Genomic DNA, 18,480 nt, shown 5'->3' with positions numbered 1-18,480 from the left:
CATGGAAACATATTTAAGGAATACTTCAACCCCACAAAAGAAGGACCATTTGCATATCAATTACTCACCCTGTCACCTTGAATTCCAGCAGAAAACTTCCACTTTCTTGCAAGCTTCCACAGGGGACGAAGAATCTAAAGCAGGAAAAAGATCCAGCCGTATGTTGGGAGTATTCTGCACGAGATGTGTTTTGCAGAGTAAAGAGTTCCTTTTAAGCCGTGGAACTGTTTGGTAGTGATTTACTAAACTCAAATAGTTGAATGCATTAATACACACTTTCAAATAGTTTCAAATAGTCTGCAGGAAGTGCTAAATCTACTCCGACCTGGATGACATTGGCTTAAAATCACTTTTACAAACAGTACCTTTTTAGGGTTTTCTGCAGGAATCAGATCCACAGAAGTATAGAGAGAGGGATTAATGCCATATTGTTTTTAAGTCTTTACAGGATTTGGAGGAGATACTTTGACATTTCTGAGAGGAGAGACTCTGCGGTGAGCTCCGGTTTAGATAAAGCACGGAATGATTCTGTGTTTTAAAGAGAGCTGGAATACCAACACAATATAAAAGTCTTTAGTGCATGCTTTCTTTTTGGAGCACACCTTCCCAATTTGTTTTAATGTGCTTATTAACTTTTATGACTTATTATGGCTAATGAATGCAGTAGCACAGATTTAACAGCCCCATAAATGTTAGTGAGGACAATTCACGTCTGAGTTCTCTCAGTTCTGCAGGGCTCTGTGTCAGGTGCAGAAACCTTTACTGCTTCTTATATTTGGGATGATTTACCGAAACGATCTGAACTCAAGCTTCCCTTTTTCCAAGAGCCTTTGAATGCATCACCTAATGAAATACCCACACTTTAGTCAAACTTAATTGACTGCTACAGGCCTTTAGATGTGGTTGAAAGAACCAGAAAACATTTTCAGGCTTTAAGTTAAAAGTTATTCACAGTTGAGTTGCTTTGTAGTAAAATGCTAAGTCAATTTAGATTGGGCTTTTATTGTGAAGGGCAGAGCAGAAGGACTGAAGGCATGAACAATATGGGAAAATAAAGAGGGTCATTTCAGTAACAGGAGGAGAAAATAAGACATACGTACAGATTTGTTTAAGAGCTGCTGCCTTATGATTTTAAATCGGGCTTTTATTTTGAAAAGGTGTGGAAATTAACTACCATTTTTTCCACGCTGATTTCCACTAAAGTGCATCTGTGTCTTTATTCCACTACCTTCATAACTAAAGGAGCAATTGACTTAATCACTTAAAGTAAATTGACCATATTTGGGCTCAGTGTCTGTATCTGGAGTGCAATGGATCATGGGACATGTAGTCCATCACGGCTTTATTACAGGTTTTCGACACATTTTCACTAACGGTGCTAATAGCGTGTTCCTGCAGGAGGAGACAATAAGAGACGCAGAAACAGGTTTTTTTTCCACATGAACTGAGGTGTTTTTACTGCATTTCAGTAACAGACAGCCTGATTACACGTTGTACTCACAGCCAGGAAGAAGACACGTCCTCAAAGTCAGTGAACAAAGTGACAGAGTGGCCTTCAGCGGAGAGGGGGGCAGGGTTTGTCCGCTCAGAAGACACACTCCAGACTAATGCAGGCATTAAAAGCACCCAGTTGATGCCTCGGCGGGTCAATACAGCACACACAATGGGTGTAGATGTGATCGACAAAACTGTGGGAGCGGGGGACACAAAATCACTGGGTGGAGGACACGCAGAAAGCTCTGTGTGTAGCCTCCGCTCCAGTGATGCTATGCCGGGGGGGGGGGGGGCATGTTAACGGGACCCTTCAGGAAGCAAAGGGTCTTCCAACACTTCTATGATTACTGCTAACACCAGTCCTGTTTGTCCACATGAAAACTTTTCTGTTATTTTTTTGGGGGGGGGATATGATACTCTTGCAGGTCATACACGTCCATATAGATAGATGAGCTCTTTTTTTTTCTTAATGTCAGCGTACAAAGGTAAGCTGGGTGACTATATATGAAGACAACAACTACAACTTTCACAGCACTGGCATTGGTTAATTTTAAATACAGTACTCAAGCATTGTTAGATTAATAAAAGGAATAAAAAAACTGAAACATAAAACCCCCGGAAACATAAGCTACTGTACGGTGGTGTTCCTCCTGTGTTTCAATGGCATGACGTACATATTTGTGTTTAACCATACCAACAGACATCAATCCAAAGGGTCTCTGCAGGGTCTCACTCAGGATTCCCCCCCTGGTTTCATACAGTACCATGCATTTCTCTTGTGGAATTTAGAAATCATCGATAAGCGTGTTACCATAGCGTTGTCTTCACATAGACTCAGTCAGGTGTTTTAGTCGGTCATTTCTCGGTGCACATCCACCCTATTGCATGTTGACAGGTTTTGCAGGATACAGTGGCGATCGTGGGGTGGGGGGGTGTAGGTTATGGGGCGTTGAGGGTGGGGTGGGGTGGGGGGGTTGTCAGCTCCTAGACGACAGCCTTTGAATCCGTGCAGACCTGAGTGGTGGTGCCTGAGTTAGTCTGTTTAATGTCCGTCCTCCCGCACACACGGCTCACTGCCCTGAAACACAAAGCAATAAATAACATTATATAGAATCCATGAACTGAAGAGGGGTGACTCACTTTCAGATGTATGTATGCAAGTGTGATTAAATGTGGACTAATATTAAACAGTGCTATTTAATCAATGTGCATGAAAACATGCAAACATGAGTTGATCTTCTGAATGCACAACATAATTATTGTCATTTAATTAGTATTTTATAAGCTGCAGGTTGAAACCCCCCTTAAAGTACTGATAAATACTACAAATATGAAGTCGAAAACAAAGACCTGCATGCACAGTTTGTCCACATGCTAAATTGATGCACATCATTTGTTTTTTATAGTAAAAAGTCGTATTCTTAGTGCACTTTTTGCACATTTGTATTTCTTGTAATAATCTTTCCTATTTTTTTATAATTTCTAAACAGTTTTTTAAAATAGTTTTTCTATATTTGCTCCTTTTTACAACCTAATCCCCTTTACTGTGTGTGTATGACCCAACGCTAATCCCCTGCATGTGGGAAATACTGGAGAAATGAAGGTTAAAGTGTAATTGCTGCCACATTAAAGAGACTTAAATGAAGTTATTGTAGCGTTTCTCTTCTCGCTCCTAAGAAGCCTGAAGGAAAAACTGCCTCCACTTTTTCCCAGGACACTCCTCCTATGAAAATACTCCAGAAAATGTTTGACAGTGATTTCCTCCTCAGTTTCCAAAAGAAACCACAGCCTTCCTCCTTCCCCCCCCCCCCACCCCCCGTGTGTGTGTGTGTGTGTGTGTGTGTGTGTGTCATGGAGAAAGCCCTCTCTGCTGCCATGACATCCTGATGATAGCCATCATGCAAAGTACTGGCGGGAGAGCGGAGCATGTAGATATGAACGCCTACTGCTGTTCTCCTGCGGGGGGGGTGGGGGGGGGAAATGCCGAGCGGAAATGTTGGACGTATGTGTGTGTGTGTGTGTGTAGGTGGGTGATGATGGGGCAGCCTGCAGCGCTGAGGATTTGCAAAATGCCAGATTGGCACACACACGCACATCTGGCTGCTCAGCAGACAAACATCTATCCTCAGTGATTGGCTGACGGGGGAAACATCTTGTTCCTCACTGAGGGAACGTTTTAGGTACCTAAAGGCTTAGGAAAGGAGCTTCAATGCCTCCTTTCCTAAGTCCTTCAGCACAGGGAACACTGGAGACATGATGTCCCATGATTCCTTGCAGCCCGATTGGAGTCTTTAAAGACATCCTTCCTGATTGGTGTGATTTTGGACAGGAATCCAAACTTTAACTGGACAGCTTTGAGTTTCTATCCGTCTCATCTTTGAGTTTTAGAGGCCTAAACGAAACATGCATGATGTAATTTCAGAGGGTGTTTCGGTGTCAGTGTGTGTGTGTGTGTGTGTGTGTGTGTGTGTGTGTGTCTGTGTGTGTGTCTGTGTGTGTGTGTGAGACACGGTGCTCCTACCGTACCTTGATGGGGCCATCCACCGGGTCCAGTCCCTGCTCCGACAGCTGTTTCAAGGCACTTAGAGCCGCCTGAGAAGAGAGGGAACAACAGATGGTGGAGGGAGGAGAGTGAGTGTCACCCTTCAGCTGCTTTTCAAATAACACTTACTCTGGGAAACCCGATGCCAGCAGGACACTTTCCCTCCGCCCCGTGTTGTCTTTGGCTCCTCGGCGCGGTTGTTTATCTTTCGTTATTGGGTTAACATTTCCACTTTATGTTTCTCTGCATTTTCCGGCCTCGGTCTGAGTGACATCTGTGAATATCTGCGAGGCCACAGCTAAACAAATAGCAGCAGGTCCATAAATCATAAAGGTAACACAGCACGGGGAATAATCTGCTGTGGGTAACCCGCGCTGAACGAGTGAAAACAAACAAGGGGAGTGTTAATCGTGCCATGAGTTATGCTCGGTCTCTTTAAGAACCATCGACCCCGACTTCATGCAGAGGCAGACTACTGAATAACTGACTGATAGACCATCATCTAAAAGGAAACGTAGAGTACATTTGCATCTATATTTACCAAAATAGCACATGAGATCATACAGTAAAAGCTGTTTGTATGTAAAATGTATGTGGGAACAGCCCGTCTTTGTTATCAGGGAGCTGCTCACGGTATAACCGTATCGTCTCTGCACAAAATGCATTTTAGAAAGTGTTAAAATGCCGTAAATATGTGCAAACACAGTAAAAGTGTGAATGCTTGTTAAAATATCATTTTGTCATGGTCGGCAATGATAGTGTTCTCAATTTGTGCATAAGTGAAACTGTTTGTGCACAAATGGCCCTTTTTAGCGTCAGAAATAAGGAGCCATGCATTTCCCTTTCTTTAACTACAATAGCACACGTTATCAGTGAGTAAAACCTGTTCTGCTTTTAAATTGATGTCAAAATATGTCTTAATTGTCAATATGTATCTGAGAAGAGTGAAAGAATTATCTTTTCTGCACAATAGTTCTTCGGCGATTGCTCAAAATGCCCTTAAAAGAGTTACGATTTCATGCATTTGCCAAAGAAGCAACAGCTTGTCATGGTCAGCAATGTTATTTGTTTACATAATGCACATTTAATGACAATTATACTCCATTTGTGCTTAAAATGTCACTTTTCAGCCTCATATTATCGAGAAACATCGCTTTAAATTCACCATTCAGTTATCTGTACTCCCAAGCATTCACAGAAGCTTTGTGCCCTCTCTCCACCATGATGTCATTTCCTTCCTGCTCATGGTGCTGCGGGTGTGAGGAGGGTCCGGCCCGCTATCATAATAACGCTGCATGAGTGTGTGTGAGCGGCGCAGATGGACACACACTCCATGTGAAGTGGGACTGGAAGATAAACTGAATAACAAATGAAACCCGAGAGGTGTTTCTCTGAGGTCTGTGATTGTAACGCTGTCACTGCCGAGTGCTGATCGAGTCCTGCGGTGAGGCGAACCGTCGCCACCAGAAACAATTCATGTCACGAGCAGAAACCCTCGAGGCTCCTTCAGGAGAAGAGGGGCAGCATGGAGCGGGATCTGATCCTAACCAGGCTGCACGCTGATCACCCTGCGGGCCTGGAGATTAGCTCCAGATGTTAACCCTCTCTACCTTCACCCTGTCAGTGTGAAACCATCATGAGAGAGCATTTTCATTAAGTATCTGTTCTATAACAACTACATCTGTTAGTGTGTGTCAATCAGGGCTGCAAACAACACTTCCCTCCATTTTCAATTTAAGTGTTGGCTGTAAAAATGTTATAAAATAGTGGTTTATTTTTCTTAATTTGGATGAAAATGCATGCTTTGTCTTACGTCTCACTCATGAATGATCACTATTGTAAAATACAAATAACTAAATAAGGTATCGTTTTAAAATCAGAGCTTCAATTAAAAGACAGTTCCATTTCCGATGGATTATTTGCCCATAAAAATGTAGTAAGAAAGTTCAAATCTATCCTTTTCCCTCATTCTTACCATTTAAACATCAGGGATATAGAAATCACAATATAAATAATTTACTCATAAAGAAAAGGGTTTGTCACTTTGTGTTTTCAATTGGTTTTCCTGTGAAAACAATTTGACTCATTTAATTATTACAATTATCTTTTGGTGTAAGAATGTGATCAAGAGATTTAAAAATAATGAATACAAAGTAAATATTGGGGGAAAAAATATAACTTAATCATACTAAATAAAATAAAAGGGACAATAATATTTGAATAATAATTAATAATGACATTTAAATAAACAAACACTTTGAAGCAGCTATTTTACACAAATCTTTATGTATGTTTAATCATGGCGAGATAAATACAGATCTGTATGGAGCCTCGCTCTGTACTTTATTCTCATTAGTTATATTAAAGCCTGCTCCTCAGAAAGAGACGTCTCCGTGTGAATAACGGAGTGTGTTCAGCTTAATGTGCAGGAGAAACATCCATCACGCTTTAATCCTGAGAAAATATGAATCCCCCTGCATGGCGTCTCGATGTGTCTCTGAGGAATGCAATATGTGGACGGGGACGGACCCTCACCTGCGTGCTCACGTCCAGAAATCATTTTCAAAGTGTTTAACTTCAGATTATGAGTAACATAAACCAGCAGTGGTAATTTACGAGCGACAGGTGCAAGGGTCAAAATCTGGTTTGTATCCATCAAAGGTAGAAAAACAGAGCGTACAGGTAGTGTGCAACAATACGGAGGTTTGAGAAATGAGGATACTGTAGGGTTAATACCGAAGGCCTTCCTCCAGAGACTCAGAAATCACCTGGAGCCCCTCTAAGCCCGGAGCAGACGATTTATGGTGCAATGAGGTCTTTTCTCCTGTGAAGATCCGACAGCCCGGGAGATTTAGAGCCGGGATATACGCGCAGAGATTTAAGGCGACATCCCTTTACAACAAGACATCTGAAGGAATGTTTTCACTGTTAATAACCATAAGTCATACCGGGGGACTCAGCCCTTTGTACGCTGGCTTCTTCTGACCACACACTGGAGCGGGGAAAGTAATTAGGATAAGACAGAAACCTCAGATCCATCTCCATTTGATCCCCAATAAATTGTAATCACAACGACCTCCCGCATGATTACCTTTTGTTTGTTGTATTCATTCGCTTTGGGATCGTTCTCTCCCTGAGTCAATAGCTCCAGCCCATCTGTTGGAGGGGTGCTGGGGGGGCATCGGCTGGAGATAAACAGCCATAAATCAGGGGCTCGACGGTGGCAGCGCTGCTGATATACGACAGGCAGCTCGGTGAGGAGCTCAGAGCCCGAGACAAATACTGAGGCTATCTGTGGGAATGGCAGCCAGTGGAATCATTATTTTTCTAATGAGATAAGTCGGCCGTCGTTAGAGGCCGCCGCTACGCCGCCCGCATCAACACCGGAGGAGTGTGTTTAGTCTGAGGGCCGAGACACGCAAGGTGGAGGTGTTCAATCTCTGTCAGGCACAAAGAGAGGAAGAGGAGGCTGAGGAGACAATGTGCAGAGCGGACGCTGAGTCACTAATGGGAGAGAAAGGGCGAGGCGGAGGATATGAAACCAGTGCTTAGACGACAAGCTGTATCTAATCTCAGGGTGGGGTTCTGAAGGGTTTCTGAACGGCTGCACTCAAGATCCAATCTGACATTGGGCTGTGAGCACCGTTTAAATACTGGTGAAAGTCTTTACTTGCATGGTAGTCATCGCAAAACAAGCACTTCAGATTTAAAGGGTAGAATTAGCACTGCGTCAAAGAGAGCCTCATTCACTTCAATGGGACAAATGCATTGGCACAGCAGGGGGGCTCCACAGGGGGGCTCCAGGAACAAAATACAGGCTTGGTTTTGAGAATCTAACACTTTCCTCATCAGGAAATGCAAAAACGTCTTTTCCAGCAATCAGCAGTCTCATCTTCTCGCCCCCATCACTCCCTCTCCACCTACATCCTTTCCTCGCCCCAACTTCAGATAACAACCCGGCGCTCTCCATCAATCCAGGAGCCAACCTGAAGCCCCCTCGGACTCTCGACACATCCATCTATCTATCTCGCTGTCCCGAGTTCAAAGGCCTGGACGCTCGGCGGTCCGATGGGACGGCGTGGCCGAGCTCCTGATGTGGAGTGACAGGGCCGGCTCATTTTTCTGGCCCTGCTGGGATCTTAATGGCTTCACCAACAGAGGGTTTGCTTCAGTCAGCGGCTTGGCCAAACAAAGAGTCCCCCAGGAGTCCTGATGGATGACTGGATCACACTGACCCGGACAAACCAGACCTCAGTTTTTAGGGAAGCAATGGAGACGTTTTGGGGAATGGGACAGGAGAGGAAAAATGAAATGCTTGGTGGGAAAGGAAGCAGGAGGAGAGGCTTCAATCCCCTTCGATCGCATCAAAGACACCAGGGAGGTCCTAATGAAGTCCAGCACATCATTCACTCTCACAGACTTCCTCCTACTCTGGGTCTTCTGAGCGGGAGAAGGAAGAGAACCTAGTTTGCATGTTCTCCTGGCTTTATCAGATCTGATCCTGCCTCTGCTCGGCTGGAGGCCACATGAAAGCACAGACCCCGGCTTAGGGTTTAACCCGACGACCTGGGAGTACAGTGTGGTGCGTGCAGAGCCAGACTTCCTCGAGCTTTATAGTCCTGAAGCACTCCTGTCTGATCTTATATCCAGACCAAGAGCATCAGCAGGAGATTCCCATCTTTGCTTTGATCCTGATAGTCGTCTATGCATGTGTTTGGATGTCCAGGTTATCTAAGAGAGGTGGATTCTTCTCCTTTTGACAACATTATCTGGTTGGCAGGAAACCATTTCTCAATAACTCTGCAGGTGCAGTTTAAAGCACATAGGATTAAAAAGTGCAGATAAAAGCAACCTGAAGGGGCAAAACTAACCCTGAACACTTCCCCACTTCTTCCAAGCAACACAATATAAACACAACCCTATCCTTCCTCATCAGACTCTTCTCAGCACTCGAGAGGACGCTGGTTTGGAAGGAGGTAACCCAAACTGCTTCCCTTTGTACGCTCGATTGTACAACTCCCATTCATCCTCTCCTCCCGCACCGGCACGCCGGCTGTCCGCTCTTAATCACGCTGGAAAGAGTCCGATTAACGTCGGGCGGCCGGTCGGGGAGGAGGAAGGCTGCTGGAGAGGATGATCTGAGGAACTTCCAGCAGACTAAACAATGAGCAGAGTGGATTTCAAACGGGGAGTTTTACAGTCCTGGGAAGGAAATGACTGCTGGGTGTATTGTTCTGTTCTGTTTTCAAAAGGCCAGAAACATGAGCTGGCAGGGAGGAGAACTCCAGCCATCTTTTTGTCCCGTGTTAACCCTCACGTCTATCTCTCATTGAATCCCTCTGAACGTTATCTATCGCAGGTCTTCTCTCCTCCTTTTATCCTTCTGTCATCTCCTCTCGACCTCCTTCTCATCCCCTTGGCTTTCATTTCCTCTAAATTCTTTTTATTTTCCTCCTGCACACATCAAACCTCTGGCCGGGATCACTGGAATAGTCCCGGGGAACACCTGTGTGTGCAGAGCGCTGGCACTGAGCGTCTGATTTGTGAATGCGGTGTGATATGTACATGGATTCTTGAGTAACTACAGAGAAAATGTATTCAGATCCTCTCACTAAATCTCTTCCTCACTCTCTCTCCAGATTTCACATCCTCTTCCACATCAGAGGCGTTGATAAAAGAGGCAGTGTGCGGCCGGCGTTGCTCGCGCTTTATCCTGACACGATGTTCATTCTTTTGAAGTCGCACTTCATACGTGCCACTCCGCTGCTCGTGAAACAGAGCAGCAACTGTGGATGTTGTACTGCTAAATAAATGTCTCTGTGAGCGCCCATCCAGCAGCTTACGGGAAGTTGGAGTCAAGACTTTTGAATCTCACTTGAGATGAAATGCAATGCTTCTTTTTACACACAGTTTATCCACACTTTGTAAAGTCCATCCATTCATCGTGCAGCCTTCACCGCATTAACTTTGAAAGAGATCCTCTATTTGATTCCACATTACTGTGATTCCTGCAGAGGATAGTGTGTGTGTGTGTGTGTGTGTGTGTGTGTGTGTCTGTGTGTGTGTGTGTGAGAGGAGCTGAGTTAGCGGGTAATGGCCGCGGGGCTCCCTGGGGGGGGCAGGCCTTCGCTGACATGGGAAGCCATAAATAAGAGCCCAGGGCGCAGCGCCATGTCATGCGTCATCTGGGCTGGAGAGGCCTGCTTTATCCCCCCCATCGCTGAGCATGGCACCTCCTAGGGCGTAATCCAAAACATCTGGGCAGAGGGCGAGGGCAGAAGCACCTCCACATACCAGACTGCTGCCCTGTCAGCACACACTCCGGAGGAAAAGCAGATACCGCCTGAAGGCCTCTAAGATAACACGGAGTAGCAATCACACTCAGACAGAAACACCGGGTTATTCTAGATACACATCGTCACCATCACGCGATAACAGCGAGCCAAAGAGAGCAGCTTTAGCACGTAACACCATGAGGAATCTATCTTCAGTGTGTAAGCAATGTATAAATGTAGATGTGAGCAGAAATAAGAACATTTTAAGTGTATTACTTCATATTTTGGTTGTATATATACAGGACATTTAGACTTTTATTGTCTATTTCTTCTATTTCACTTTTATTTACTTTGCAATTCCTGCAGGACAGATCTAGTGTCTGATAACACAATATAATAGTTGTTATCATGCATTGTGATTTATATTATTTAGAGAATAGTTTCTAATAAGTGTGAATGATTGTAAGATATTTAAACCAAGGATAAAGACATTATAAATAAGTAAAGAGTACTTCAAGAGTACTCGCTCCCCAGAGTAGGTCAACATTAAGTGCAATGACACATGCATTGAGTAAGAGGAGAAAGCATGACACTTTCCCTTTCTCACTTTCCATTAAGGGGAACCTAGCCCCCCCGACAGGAAGTTACGCTGATGTGCAGACTACGCTCGCTCCTCTTCAACATAACTAACTTTCTGATGAATCAGTGACTAAGAGCAGAGCGATGAGATGTAACGCACGGAGAATGCATTAGTGATATGGGCCGAGCGAGAGCAGAAACCCTGCCACACACCCACACACCCACACACCCACACACACACACACACACACACACACACACGAATGTGGGTGGACTTCTTCTCCACAACTCTTTCATAATCCATTCATACTTTCTGCGCCGGGATGACAAAATAATTTGCTTCCTCGTCGTCACGGTCTGTGATGCTGCATTTCCATTCACTGTCATCGACTCCACTCGCTGTTTTTAGAGCAAAGTTAGGAAATTGTACTTTTTTTTTAGATGCATTCAGGGTTTCTGCAAGTTTAAGAGTTTAGAAGATCAAATATTCTTGTTTCAAGATAAAAGAGGTCATGTTTCCCATCACATGTATTGCACATTCAAGCTTAAAATCTTCCCTTATCAGAGTAATACTTGTTTTCTGTCGGGTATAATGAGTCTACTAAACCTTAAACAATAGAGATGACTACACATATATGTAAAAGGTAATGTGGAGACTTTTTTGAACCACATGTAATACATTTTATTACTCATTTATACGAATAATTGAAATTATACGGCTCTGCTCAGCACGATTTGCTCCATCTTGGTTGATAGTAATGGTGCATTCAACAGAATTTCCACACGTTTTAGGACGTACAATTTAATACCCTTTTTTACTTTGTAGTCATACTGGGAGAAGTACGAAGGAAAATCAGTAGCCTACGAATACAAATAAGGCATTAAATTTAACAAGTTGATAAAACAACTCAACAATAAAAGAAGTCAATCAGTCACCAAGGAAACCTGGACCTCAGTCTCATTGTGGATCATCTGCAGCTTCGTCACTGCATGTCGTAAAAAGGATCCAATACCAAAAGTGAGAGGAGTTTATCTGAGCCATGCAGTGGAAATGATGCATATGTCAACCAAAATAAGGAGGATGTTTCACAAATATGGGGAAATCAATGAGCTCATCAAGTGTCGTGGTGCAGAATCACTTCCTGGGAGGATTAGGAATCACCTCCTCTCTGTTTCCATGAGGTCTCCCCCTCCCCCGGTGACTCAAATCAGCTCATCTCCACCTGCACACATCCACCTTTCCATGCCGCGGGGGAGACGCTTCTATAATCCCGAACAATTGGACTAGGGTTTGCTCTGGAGAGCTGTGGGAAGAGGAGCCGGCCCGCAGGCTTCTCTTATCAGCCGCAAGATACTCATCGGTCCCAGGAGGCGACTCTCTCCTCTGCCTCCTGATCCCACTCCTCTCTCGGTGTCATGGATCGACCACATGATCCTTTTAACCGCTCTCCTCCTGCCAACTCTCATTGTGCTGGATCCAAACTGTGCAGAAGTGTGGCTGCTTCCCAAACTAAAGGAAGCACCGTGTGGAAGGATCCAGGCTTAATCACTTCCCTTCTTTTGCATAGATAACACACTCCGTTAAGATGCCGTATCAATCCCTAACGAGGACATCAGCAGGATGTCAAAGAGCTTTTTTGGCTGTTATCAGCACTGCCTTTAAAATTGGAATCCAATTATTTCCGAGTAAGAGATGGGACGGAAATATCATCCGTTTTAAAAATGAAGTGATGAGTCATCAGAGGAGCCCAACTTTAGTTTTAGTCATATTAGCTTTTATATACAGTATGTGAAGTCATCTGCATTGTTTAGGGTTTAGCAGACTTTCTCTAGAATAGCCAAACTTTTCATAGGAAACATCTATTGTACTGTTATTTTGTGACGGTAGTTGGTTTTAAACTTGTAATATAGTACCGATTGGGAAAGGAAACACGACTTCTTGTATCCTGAAATGAAATGAATCAATATGGTGCACTTTGAGAGCAAAATTAGGATCTAAATCTATGAGGAAGTGGAGATCTATTACCTTTTTCAACTTATAATTATGGATCTGTTTAGCTGGAAGGACACATTTGTAAACACTTTGAATTCTGATTGATTCTCAGACATCTCCATCTTTATGTTCACTATCTTCCTGCCAATCCCACAAACCTAACCATGAGAAAAGTCCATCTAAAAGACACAATCTCCTCTCCCCAAAAAAAGGTACTGGGGTTCAGCCAGTTATCCGATGAGCACTTTGTTTGAAGCGCACCGACCCCTTCAGCAGATTTACAGAGGACACTTACAGGTGTGGAGACGCGGAGAGGAGGAACTCGGGGGCTGCGCTACATGAAAGGGTTAAGACACGGGGTTATGGGAGAGGGGCTAAGTGTCTGACTGTGACAGCCGCCAGCTGCATGCAATAATCCCCGTCCCACACACACAGTCAGCGGTGTGTGTGAGAGAGGACGTCTGGTGGACAGGACTTCCGGTAACAGGAGAAGACGCGCAGTCAGACGGCGTTTTACACCTCCTTCCTCCCCGAGCCCCTCTCGGTTTAACCGCCTCGTCCTGGACACGCCCGTAAAACCTGCAGCGCTGTTTTATAATCTGCTGTGAACCCCCACAAGGCCCCGTGACTGTTTCTCATTACCCAGCATGCTCGCCGGGCCTATAAGACGTGCATGGACATTTTGTCTTGTACCTTAAAGTGTGTGCGCGGCTCGCTGTGTGACGGGGGCTGGGGGGGGTCGATCCCCGGCCTCATGGAGCCCCTCACTCGCTGTTATGAAAACCCTCCTTTATTCCTATGGCAACTGAGAGTGTGTACCTCAGAGACAGATTAAGGGTAAGAAGTGTTTACTGAAAACAATAAATTCCAGCCTGCTTATATCAAGAGGGATGAGCGGGACCGGGGGCCACGCTGAGCAGAGATGGGACGTAATGCACATGGAAAACATGTGTCTTTTTAGAGAAACGCTCATAATATGGAGGGAGAGGAACAAAGCCGTGTTATGGATTCAGTCTGCAGACACAACATCCAGCTGACGTGAGGAGCAGGACATGATCTCTGAAGTAGAAAATGCAGGAAATCTCTACATCTGAGTCAAAAAGGGAAGAGAAGTCCTGGAGAAAATCACACTGCATTCAAATTAAACAATTGGATCACATTTTCTACATTATATTTAGGAGAAAATGTCCCTGAACTAGTCCTCAAAGTCCTTTCCAGAACAGAAATGTGAACACTGGATGAAGCCAAACTCTTGACACATGACTGAGGACATCTCTCTATAAATCACTGAAGAACAATCAGTAGCACAGCGGCTACAGCCCATAATTACTTCGTGATGCAGAGATTTTATCCACACGAGGCGAGAGAGCTCGTACTCGTCGGTAGGCGAGTGCTTACGAGCCGCCTCACACACTTTTACAGCACGGCGCACACACACAGTAAACACGTGATTAACACGCAGCTAACGAGAGAGTGGACAGTAAACGCTGATCGTAAAGACGGGGTCTGAGCAGCAGGCCGCTGACAAACGACCCAGCCGGGGGGGGGGAATGCAAATAGCAGACTTTGCATGGGAAAAGCCCCCCCATGTCCACCATCCATCCATTCTCCTCCAGTGGTTGCTCCCATGAAACAGGGGTCAGGGTACTAATGGAGGACCTCGTGGCCTCTGGAAACAACCCCCCCCTCTCCTTCCTTACCCTACTCTCGGCTCTCTTATAAATCAAGCGGGCTTCATTGAGAGTGGCTCTGATGTCCCGGCTCATGTCTCATTTCAAAGTCCTCCTGAAGGCTCACACGGTTCCTCACTGTGCACGGGGGAGATGTGCATGTGTGGGGGAGTCAAAGAGAGACAGAGAGAATGAGCACCGGAGGAAAGAGAGGCTGCTAAAACCAATGTTTGTTCAGTTACTATGCAGCATTGAAAGCATGAACCATAAAGTACTTCTACTTTTACTCAAGTACAACCTGATGCTTCTCCTGCAGACGGACGGCTGAGGCGGTGCCGCTTCCTTTACTCCGTGCATGCATAACAGCGGCAGATGAGTTTTATATGGATGTGTTCCTCTCTGCATCCAAGAGACGCTGAGAGGAGATAATCAGAACCAGCGACACGTGCAGACACTCTGGGAAAGATACCGGGAGACATTTCAGGAATCCTTTACAAAAATAGCTTTTTGTCGCCTTGAATTAATGAAGGAAACTTGGCTTTTCTTGCAGGATTTCTGAGAAGAACTGAGAGTAAAACCGTCTGGATTAATTGACGGAAAGAGAGACACACTTATCAATTATCTTTCCCTATTTTGCTTATTCTAACTGTCTATCTGTTCTGGAAACACTGTATGCATCTGGAGTAAAAACAGCTAACCTAGCAAGAGTCCCTTCCAGCACCTCCAAAGCGTATTACTAATATTTATCTTATTTAATTCATAAAAACAACAACACATTTTCTTGGCTTGGAGCAGTTTTAAGAGGCAGCACATAACTCCCTGTGAAACCACAACATTTACACGTTGGTAATTGCTCCAAAAAGGAGTCTATGAAGCGAGTGTGCAGTGTCGTGTAATTTGTCTTATCACTGGATCATATTGCAGATAAATGATTGCTGAGTCACTGCGGGCCTTTGAGCAGGAGGATATTTGCTAAGACGTGTTTAAGGAGCGTGTATTTCCTCTCCTGTTTCACTCTGTAATTTATTCCCCACAGATTCAGGTAGGGAGGTGTTATCCTGCTCCTCATCTCCTTTGTATGCAAAGTAATGGGGCTGGATCTGCATGAGAATCAGAACACACACACACACACACACACACACACACACACACACACACACACACACACACACACACACACACACACACACACACACACACACACACACACACACACACACACACACACACACACACACACACACACACACACACACACACACACACACACACACACACACACACACACACACACACACACACACACACACAGTTTACTTAAAAGGCAGGAGTGTGTGACACCTCTGTCGTAACTGGTGTTAACCCCCGACTAACTGTTGTTGTGAGTGTTTCAGAAAGTCTGAGGCCTGAGAAAGCGTTAACATCCAGCTGAGAGGAAGGTGTGTGTGTGTGTGTGTGTGTGTGGGGGGGGGGTGTAGACAGACAGGAAAACATTCTCCAGTCGCTACGCTCATCTCCATAACTCAGTACGCAGCCGGACAGAGGACAGAGGACGGATTCCAACACGGGACATTAACGGCCCGGCAGACCCTGAGGGTCATTTAGGCCCCGATTCATGACTGCAAGGCTCGTCTTTTAGCCTTATGGCGGCCGTATGGGTTAAATACATCACGTGTGGCAGCAAGGACCTGTCAATCAAATTTGAGTCACGTTAGAAGGTGGATAATCAAATTGTGTACGCAGGAAATTACAAACAACTACAAACAAATAGCATCTAAGCATCTGGGGGATCGGTTTCATCAAGTCGGGAACACAAGAGTGTAATAACCAGCTACAATACAGGTCATTGTTCAGTGTGTGTGTGTGTGTGTGTTTATACAAGTATACGTGTGGTTGTTTTTAAGCCCGGGAGGCATCCCTACAATTACTGTCAGAGTGTGATTTGCTTTTGGAGCACTCTACGATGATTAATGCCTCGGTGCTGTTAACCACAGGACGTGTGTCACATATCAAGTTAAAAGGCTTTTATAAAAATCCATAACGATACAGGTTGCACAATACCTGACGGACACATTGTGCAACTTCACAAGAGAACCGGATCTGTGCAACACCGTATCAAATGTGTGCAAAATGTTAACAAATTATGTCAGTTTTTTTAAGGAAATCCCTAAAAAATGCTAATTTAAAAGCGATATTTCCCACCATAAACACCAATTTATACATCATGCATTCATCCTGTGTTACCTAGACGTCAAACCTTTATTAAAATACACACAGACAAATACTGTGCTTTGCAATAGTGAGCCTGTCAATGCATTAGTGTTTTTAATGTTGAGATTACAGCAAAATGCATGTGTTTTGGAAGTAACTAGCACTTTTATTTGCATTATTTCTCCCTTTTTGTATTCTTTATTCACTATAAAAGGCAGAAAAACAAGTCCAAAAGTCCACCTGTAGAGTAACTGATCCACAACTAGTTATTTTGAGGGTTAATTCATCCTTTAAGCTTCCCTTTCTGCAGTATAGTTTGTATATTAGCAGCATTAAACAGATCAGCAGACAGTAAATCTGTTTGCATAATGCTGATTATAAAACAAAGGGGAAAGGTCAGCCTCTGTGGAGTGAGAGGCTAACTGCGTCGGTGTCAGAAAAGGTGTTTTCTCCCCAGGTGACACATCTCACACGTTGTCAGAGGCAAAATAAATTAAATAGCGGGGCCGTTATCTGCGGGACCTTTTCAGCGAGGCGGGCTATCACTCAGTATCAAATGACATTAAGATAATGAGCCGATGACGCTACAGAAGAGCGGGTTAGCACGACCTCCCGCGGGGGGGTGAATGAGGAGAGGTGTGACTGGTTTTGAGACCTTTATCTTCCGCAGATTTGTGTGTGTGGGAAATCACATTGGCTGCTAAAACATCTTAGCATGGGGGTGCTAATGAAGGTAGCACCTCAGCTGGCCTTAAAGCAATTACCCTGCTCTAACGGGGCAGAAAACAACACTTAATATGCGATTAAATATAATTTCCTGTCAGCTCTTCTGTAAAAATAGTCATTGCACAACACACAAACAATATCTGATTACAGGGATAAGAAAACAATCGTCACTTGTGGGTAATGAGGGGTATCACATGTCCTAATTTAATATACATTGTCAGGTAGAGTAAGCAATCTGTCATGCTGTCTATTTAAAAGTGGGACTATTTTACACGTGTCTGATAGTTAAAAGGTGCTTCACAACCCGCGGCCCGCAGCTTCAGGCGCTTCACTGTTTTCCTACAAAGTTATTAAGTGTGATCATCTGCTCAGCCAGGTAAACAGTGTTCATGTGGGAGAATCCTGCTGCTTACTCACCCTTTAACCATGGGGATGATAAGCAGTGGCTCAGTCAGTAGGGGCTTGGACTGGGATTCGTAGGGTCGCCGGAACAGACTTGAAAAAATATGGAAAGTGGACTGCTACTTGGAGAGGTCCCAGTTCACCTCCTAGGCCCTGCTGTGGTGCCCTTGAGCAAGACACCGGACACCTCCAATCCCCCCTACCCATTGCTCCCCGGGCGCTGCACAATACCTGCCCACTGCTCCCAGTACTAGGATGGGTTAAATGCAGAGGACCAATTTCACTGTGTGTGTGTATGTGACTAATAAAGAGGGTTTCATCCTCCGATTCTATCGTTGCAGGTAGGCTGTATAAAGGAGTGCAGGCCTTAAATGGAAACTATCCAGCTTTCTATACAAAGATAACACACATTTGGACAGTATTTAGAGAGGAAATGGCCAAAGGAAATGTGCTTTTATCCAATACTCTAACATAAGGAATGAGTGGTGCAGGTTTTCCAATCAGAAAGCCATTACATCCATGAAAGCACGACTAGGACTGGATCATTTTTGTTTAATTTCCTGCACAAATACAAAAGAGGTGGCTGGT

At 44.6% G+C, this 18,480-nt stretch overlaps 1 protein-coding gene across 1 annotated transcript in view; it reads right to left on the bottom strand.

Annotated features, from left to right (window-relative positions):
• Window positions 1–1,026: 1,026 nt before the first annotated feature.
• stau2 (staufen double-stranded RNA binding protein 2) overlaps window positions 1,027–18,480 on the bottom strand; it is a 73,055-nt gene continuing 55,601 nt past the window's right edge. Inside the window, exons 14-15 of the mRNA XM_063912124.1 lie at window positions 4,021–4,086; window positions 1,027–2,572 (exon numbers count right to left, since the gene is read on the bottom strand). Coding sequence (XP_063768194.1) covers window positions 2,537–2,572; window positions 4,021–4,086 — 102 coding nt within the window. The 3' untranslated portion in view covers window positions 1,027–2,536. The remainder of the gene's footprint in view (window positions 2,573–4,020; window positions 4,087–18,480) is intronic.

Source organism: Eleginops maclovinus, chromosome 21 (assembly GCF_036324505.1).
Source record: "Eleginops maclovinus isolate JMC-PN-2008 ecotype Puerto Natales chromosome 21, JC_Emac_rtc_rv5, whole genome shotgun sequence".
Lineage (NCBI taxonomy): Eukaryota > Metazoa > Chordata > Actinopteri > Perciformes > Eleginopidae > Eleginops > Eleginops maclovinus.
The sequence above is the reverse complement of the archived record's forward strand: the minus strand, read 5'-3'. Positions and strand labels throughout refer to the sequence as shown.